Genomic DNA, 8,053 nt, shown 5'->3' on the forward strand with positions numbered 1-8,053 from the left:
TCCAGAGATTGTTTGCCCCCCAATCACCCTAATACCCCCCCCGCTAGACCCCTCTCTACTTATCTGAGATCAGGTGACCACATTTAACTCAACCTAACCTCCCCCTAACCTCCTTGAATGTCTGTACTCAGCCTTTGAGAACCAATTTATGATAAATTAATATAATGAAATGGTATTTTAAGTCTTGGCTCCTATAGTCACTGAAGTTATGATCATTTTACTATTACTAGCTAAGAGTAACATTTGTCAAAGCCTCTTCTCATAAATGATCAAATCATCTTACTTAGGTATTTTGAAACATTCATAATATCTATGAAATGTCATTAAAAACAAAATGTTTCCAAATCAATTTTTATTTATATCTAATTTTCTTTTTTATATTGTGTCCCTCAAGTTCTATGATGAAATTAACACTACATGCTCACAGAATTTGCTGCATAACACAATTCACATATGAAAGTCAAATGGACTTACCATAATGTGCTGATAAGGATCTATACAGGACATTTTTGCTTCAGATCTTATATTCGGATGCACAACAAAGGTTCTTTATGTGTTCAACTTCACACTGGAGAGACTTCAATGTGTTTTCAAAGTAGATTTTAGTATGTCAGTTCTATTTGTTCCTGCAAAATGGAGAAAGACTTGAAATTAAATATCACATTTTCCTTCGGAAATGTATTTTAAAGTAAACGAGACACCAGTTTTGAACAATGTTTCCAGAATTAAAATTTTAAATGAAGATCATTAAGAATGTAAAGATTTCAAAGTTATGGGGGCCACATAACCTTTCCCTGCATCTTGCTCTCTCTGAATAAGGGAAGAGCAAGGACATGGTATGTCCTTGTACCAAGAAATGTAAATCACCTTAAAAGCAACAGAGGAGAAGTTAAGCAGAAGAAAATATCACCAGACCCCCACAGGCATTGCATATTATGCAAGATTATGTCTTCTGAAGTAGAAATGGTCAGCCAGGAGGAGGAGCTGAACAGGTAGCCTGCAGAATAGAAATATGTTGTCACTTCTGGAACTTTTGTGGTAATAAGTGGGACCTAGGACAGTGTTTCCCAGCCTGTGGGTTGTGACACAAAAGTGAGTTGCAAGAATATATGAAAGGATCCTGAACAAACTTTAAAAATAGATTTTTCTTTAAAGGAGAGCTACTGTCCTAGGAGATCTCAATGTACCTTCTAATGTTACTTTTGCTTTTGCAAGCTTCACCTCAAACCACAAGTACCCACTGAGGTCCCTTACTGAAACCTGAGGGCATTTGTACATGATACGGGGATTTAATTAGTAAACCCCCATGTCATGTACACCCATGTCTGCACGCTCCTTACCTGCCTCTTCAGTGGCAGGGAGGGGAGAGTGAACTGCTGGCAGGCAGAGCAGTCCCTGAGCTGCAGCGGGGGGGGCTGGTGCTTCCCTCCACGGCAGTGGCGGCCAGCCCACAGGCAGCACCCATCCGCAGGCACCCAGCTTGGGCAGTCCCAGGGGGCATCGCAGCTGCAGAGGGAAGCATTGGGCCCCCACACAGCTCAGACAAGCTCTGAGGGGAAGGAAAAAAAAAGGTCAGGCTCACTGGGTTTTTTTTGTTTTTCCTTCTCTGGAGCCTGCCTTCCCGGGCTGCCTGCATGGGCTGCCCGTGAGCCACACAGAGCCCAGAGCTTCCCTCTGCAACTGTAGGGTAGGAAACTAAAACTCCTCGCAGGTGTTTTAGTTTGCAGCACTCCAAAGTAATTTGCTGCATCCCAAAGTCATTTAAGATACCTTACACCCCCAGATGTGCTACAGCAGCTGGCATTAACACACAATACACCGCCGAAATATGCAAACAGCAGTGCCATTAAAGCAGTGCAATAGGCATTTAACCCACTTTAAACCCGCTTTAAAGTGTCATCTACAAATGCCCTGAGGTGCCAGTAAGAGCTCAGGCTAGACTATCAGGGGCCACATAGGCCACACTAGTGAGGACTGCAGGGTCCTACCCCCCCCCTCCACAGCACTGCATACATGGACCCCTCTTCTCCCCACCCACCCCCCTGTTGCAGCACACACACACAGTGCCCTGGCTCCCTGCTCCATTTCCCAGACCCAGGATTCTTCACTGTACCGTGCAGCGGGCTCCCTTAGCACTACAGGCTTTGATATGCCACATCACACCCTGCAGCATGGTGAAGAAGCAGAAGCTGAAAGAGACGGGAGCACCAGAGATCCCCAGCTGCTGTTACAATCACAGCAAGGAAAGGGTGTAGCAGGAGCTCAGGGGCCATAAGTCAAACCCTCATAGGACATATGTGGCTCATAGGCCACCAGTTGGACAGCCCTACCTTAAAGTATTTTTCATACAGCTGCACAAAGTCAAAATTGTCGGGAATATTTCTGCAAGAATGTTTTCTTCTAAATATGCAATGTACAGCATTTGGCCTAACCCCCCGAAAAAGCAGGGGTTAATATAGTTGCAATGTTTAAATGCCAAAGCAGTCTAATACCAGGGAAACAAAAAAGAATGATCTTTTTTTCCATTTTTGAGAGGAAGTAGCTTTTCAGACTTACATTAGAGGAAGGGCCACAAGGCATAATTACAGATCCTTCCATAAACTTTTTTACCGTAGCCTAAATTAGCTGTAGCAGAAAGCTGTTTGCTTTTTCACATTAGTCAAACTCTTCACTGGCACAAAAATTAAAGTATCCTATGGCCATTTTTAAATGCACAGGGGCTTAATACACATAATGCTGCAGAATTTCAATTAGAGTGACTCTCTGGAAACACTCCAATTAAAACACCCTCCCTCCACCCCCAAGCACACTTATAGGCAGCTGTCTGTCTCTAGGAGCCAATTTATTTTTCATGCATTCTACTGAACAAAATACTAGTAAAGTACTCCACTATGTGTTTACATAAGTCCTACTAAAATCATTATTGAGGAAATGTCGCAATGTTATGAAAGGACCAGGAAGAACATAAGACAAAGAATATTCAGTAATTAGAATCAAGAGGAAAACTAAGAGCTATATAATTAAAATAATTTACAACTTCTTAAGACAGGAGCCAGCTTCCAGTTAGCTAATATAAGTCAACATAAAGCAGTGCAATAAACTGAGGAAACTGTCCATTAAACTCAGGAATCAGCTTGACATTTGAAACTCGTGGGAAATTTTTTTAAGAGACAATAGATGTTACGAAACAATGACAAGCAACTTTCAATAAGACCGGGGGGGGGGGGGGGTGTCTTCATGCCTTTGAAAATTTTCCCATCACTCATTCAAAGATCAGTTCAATACTCAGGAGTTGTACTGCTGTAACTAGTTTAGTTAGTGTTATTAATTTTACCAAAACAGTTATTCTACTACACAGTCTAAAGCTTCAGGGGGATATTTAGACTGTGTAACAGGGCCTGGCCTGTGCAGGGATGGGTGTGCAGGAGCCTCAATGGCCCCACAACCTGCAAGTATTTTTCCACACCCACCCCAGAGCTGGAAGGACTCACCAAACACTGAAAACACAGGTTCGGAGATGCAGCGAGTCCCTCCCAGCAGGGGAGCTAACCCAGGTGTGGGGAATGAGGGAGGGCCAGACATGTGAACCAGCCTGGGGGAAAATAAAAGATGCTGAAAGTAGTCTCTAGGGGCAGCTGCACCTGCAGAAAGCAAGGCTGCCTGGAGTGAGCTGAGGTCAAGCAGCCCCAGTGAGGGACCACACTGCAGGCTCTCAAAGCCTTGGAAAGATAAGGGCCACTTACAAGTGACACCTGGGAAAAGCCTAGCAAGCCAGAGGCATTAAAACAGCAAAAAGCTAAGTGGCAGTTTATATGTTTAATTCTGTTTCTTTTGCATCTCTTACAAGCCCAGTATGGTGGTGGTCCTATCAACTTAACTTAGTTACAGCAGAGGTGAGGACCCTGAACAGTGGGTCCTTAGCTCAAGCCAGCAGCAAAATAAAAGTGGTTAGCTTGGGGTGCATGACCAAACATGCCTAGCTCTGCTCTTTATCAAAGCTACCCATAACAGCATATAGACTGATATAAGACTCCCCCATAGTTCTTTGCCTTCTTTCCTATAGGGAAGCTTTATTATAGGCAGGGCTGTTGGCTCTGCCTACTGGTAAGGTTGCCTGACATTTCTTATTATAAGACCCTTGGTTATAAACTTTGACTATTTGTTCTGCAATTTTCTATACCAATTTTCTGCCTCAAACTGAATTTTCCTGGAAAACTTTGTTCAAATCCATCATCTATTTCCAAGTATACAATAGTCTTGTTGATTTGCCAATCTCCAAAAAATTATGAGGACATTTTCTTTGAAAAGCTTTAATATCCCCGTGAAAAGACAAAGCGCAGGCTTGAAATTTTACAAGTCAGCTGCTGCGCCTTTTATCATCCTCATGAAAAACTAATATTCAGACTGGCCAAAATATTTGTTTTTAAAAATCACAGTCTACACATGCTCAGCAGAGACATCTTAAGATTTTAGTGCACAAATTCCCAAAAAGATTCTGCTACAAGTGGAGCTAAAAGTAATGAAAAATATAGGACTGGAAAAAAAGGAAGAATGTGTCCAGTATTTTCTTGCACAGCCCTGAATGGAACCCAGGTTCCTCAGTCAGAACATTTTTTGTCATCAGCAAATATCTGATCCAACTGCATTCTCCTCCCAGTCCCACTTAGCCATTTCCAGTATGGCAAAAGATCACAATTCCTTAGGACTTAATGTAGCAGTAGATTATCATGTTTTAACATGGTAAATCACTAAAGGGTGGCCCTAAGAATGCAACTCTGCAACTGACTCAATATGATGTCATGATGGATTATCTGTTCGTTTGGGGTTTTCCAGTGTCCTTTTAAATCTAGAAAAATGCACACAAAAATATAATATTATTAATTTTATTTTCAAAGTAGCAAAGTCAAGTACCCAAAAATGAGAAAATGCTTGTGTAACAGGGAGACAGAGCGGGTAAATGAGGTGGCCTGCGGCTGAGAAGGCTCGAGCCTGAGCCTAGAAGGGGACAGAAGCAACCAAGAACTGACAAAAGGCTGAGACTGAAAAGGCCAGGCCAGAACCAGTGGACCACTAGGCTTAGGCTACCATCGTATACCTAGAGCAACCTGTAGGCTGAAGCTAAGAAGGCCAAAGCCTATACAAAGGAGTAACTAGCAGCTGAGTGGCATCCTCAAGGCATCAGCATGGCTGTTAGGGCAGACAGCCACAAACGGCTCTTAAGGTAACTAAGTGCCTTGAGACACTGATGGGGAGAGCCACTTAGGGCTTAAAACACAGGACTGGGAGTCAGCTGGGTCAGACTGGGCTATTTATCCCATACCACATCTATGCCAACATGATTTTTTTTTTTTCAATAAAAGTCAGAACCAATTAATAGAAAAAGAATAAACGTGACTAAAAAGGCTGTGGTACAACACAAGTCCAAATTGATAAGCTAAAAGTACATGCTACAGATTGATTCAGGCTTTTGGTATGAATATCATCAAAAGGGTGAAGTGTACTTTTAACAAATCTAACACTAAGATTTGATTTTGTTATACATTAATAATGTGATTATATAACAGTGATAAGAATGTCTTTTTTTATTATTATTTCTTCAACAGAGACAGACTATATATTTTTTAAGCCTACCACAATGGAGCGCTGATCTCAACTGCAAAAATGTAAGATTTACATTACTATTATTTATTTCTATAATAGTTTCTCCTCTGCTCTCTCCTTAATTATAACAACTGGTGCCTTGCAGACAGATGAGGAATAATAGCTGGGAAGACTTTAAAGTGAAAAAGGATAACTTTGCTGCTTGTGTCACATTTCTTTGGGGGTGATATGGAATGAAGTGTGTGAGGGCAGATGATAGAGTAAGGGAGACAAAGTAAAGGAAATTGTCTGATTGAAAATTATATTTCAGTAAGTGCCCTAGGCTGGAAAGTATGGCTGCTGAAAACACCCCTAATCTTTTTTGGCAGATAACAGTTAAACTCCTTGCCTCTAAGTGTTTACTGAGCACCACTTGGTACTAGGAATACCTGAGATAGTACTCAGAGTAGAAGGATGGAACAATTAAAAAAAAAAAGTACTGGTATTCTGGAAACGTTAAGGGCATTTAGGGAGAGGTCAAATAAAAGATTATACATACTTCCAGCAAAAAGGAAGACTCTCAAGATAGTCACAGTTGCTGTTTCTGAAGCACTTGATGTTTTTAATAGTTTTAAGTTAAAAGTGAATGAAAAAAAACCTTCATTAAGCCAGCTGGCTCTGCATGATTAATGGAAACCAAAGAAGAGCAGAAGAAGGTGGGAGATAACTAATGTATGACTTGCTAAGGGGGCTTTGCGTAGGGCCAAGAGGTAGGGCCAGGTTTGGAGAAAAGATCAATGAAAGCAGGAAGGCAAATGCAGAGGCATCAATCAAATATATGGTCCATGTACAGTTATGTAGCACGTTCTACAGAACTCTACTATAATACCCTTATATAGAAAGGTTGACAGCGCTGGATGCATCAGGGGAATTGATCAATACTTAATCAGTTTAACGTTCTTGGTAAATAGCAGATACCCCAGATGACACGTGGGCTATTTTTTATATATAAACCTGGCAGGTGAAAGGTTAGAATACCTTGTGATCTTAGGTGAAACTGTTTTCAATAATTCAGTGACTTCAGGTTTGGGACCTTTTTTTTTTGTTATGGGTTTTAGGAACAAAGAGTGACTGGGGTGTTTCACTCTTTTGTGGTTTTGTTTCTTTTTTAATAAAAAGTCTGGTTTTCTAGAACCCAGAGTAACTGAATCTTCACAGTGCTGAATACAGGGTGGGGGGTGGAAATATTCCTTTCTGACTTCTGCAAAGAATTAGCTTATACCCTAAGGCAGCAGATCTAAATAATGCATAGATTTCTTTGTCTATGAAAATATAATTTTCAACACTTTTTTTTTTTTCCTCCTTTTTTCTGCCATGGATTGCATTTATTGCGATGACTGGTCATGCCCGAAGCAAGAAGTTGGTGCATCTCATTATGATTTATCTTATAATTAAATAAATTTACACAGAGAGGTTAAACAAGAGGAACTATTCACCATACAAAAGTTTGTCATTGGAATGGGTAGAGAGGAGCTTTGAAAAACAGCATGTGGTTATTCATAATTACAGGATGTGTCTATACGTGTCGCTATGGTGTGGCATGTAACTTCCACAGTAACTTTTGGAAGTACTAAATTATGATGCAGTAACAGCCTGTACTACACTATACTTGTGGCACACAGTTATTAGCAACTACTTTGCCGTAGCAGCATGCTATAACGGGGAAGCATGTCACTACAGCTGCTGGTTATGTATAAATGCCCATGGATGCTATGTAGCCATAGCACATTGCTACAGCGACCTAGTAGTGTCAGATGTAGACATGCCCACAATGTAAGACCAACTTCTGGGAAGATGATAAAAAGGAGTGTGTTAACTGCATGTGCACATGTGTTTCGGTGTGCATTTATAATTTGAATTTACTCATTTTATGGAAGGGTAGGCATTTATTTGGCTGGAGAGCCACTTAGGGAGTTTGGGTGAGCTGTTGTGAACCAGGTCAGCACCCTCCCACTATTGCCAAAACTCGCTAAGTGGTATATTACTGGACCAGTCCGGGGCTCTAAACAGAGTGGACAGGCAAACAGGTGGGCAGGCAGGCAGTCTGGGTCTCAATGGAGACCAGCCCAGGACCCTGGCAGACGGGGCATGCTCAGCTGAGTAGATACAATGGAATGGGGGCCATAGGTGGGCAAGGATCAGCATCAGGGAGCAGGATGGGTGGCCAGGGCAGGGATAACAGGGTGGTGACAGCACAGGGCTCGGGCCTAGGGTAGAGCCACAATCTTCTGCCAGATGCTACTCCCTGCCCCATATGGTACCATCCCATCCACCCAGCTAAGTGCGCCCTGCCCACAGAGTCTCCATGGAGACCCCACCAGCCAACCTGCTCTGTCTGGTGCCCTCAGTGGTGGTTACAGGGCAGATGGGCCAGGGTGCCTAGGCAGTGGGGCTGGGGTCCGCAGTGGCAGGG

At 42.2% G+C, this 8,053-nt stretch overlaps 1 protein-coding gene across 2 annotated transcripts in view; it reads right to left on the bottom strand.

Annotated features, from left to right (window-relative positions):
- PLA2G4A (phospholipase A2 group IVA) overlaps nt 1-8,053 on the bottom strand; it is a 128,566-nt gene that overhangs the window by 108,579 nt on the left and 11,934 nt on the right. For both annotated transcript variants that reach the window (XM_014520083.2, XM_006023872.3), the window contains exon 2: nt 475-626. In XM_014520083.2, the coding sequence (XP_014375569.1) occupies nt 475-507 (33 nt within the window). In that variant the 5' untranslated portion in view covers nt 508-626. The remainder of the gene's footprint in view (nt 1-474; nt 627-8,053) is intronic.

Source organism: Alligator sinensis, unplaced genomic scaffold (assembly GCF_000455745.1).
Source record: "Alligator sinensis unplaced genomic scaffold, ASM45574v1 scaffold468_1, whole genome shotgun sequence".
NCBI classification, from domain to species: Eukaryota; Metazoa; Chordata; order Crocodylia; family Alligatoridae; genus Alligator; species Alligator sinensis.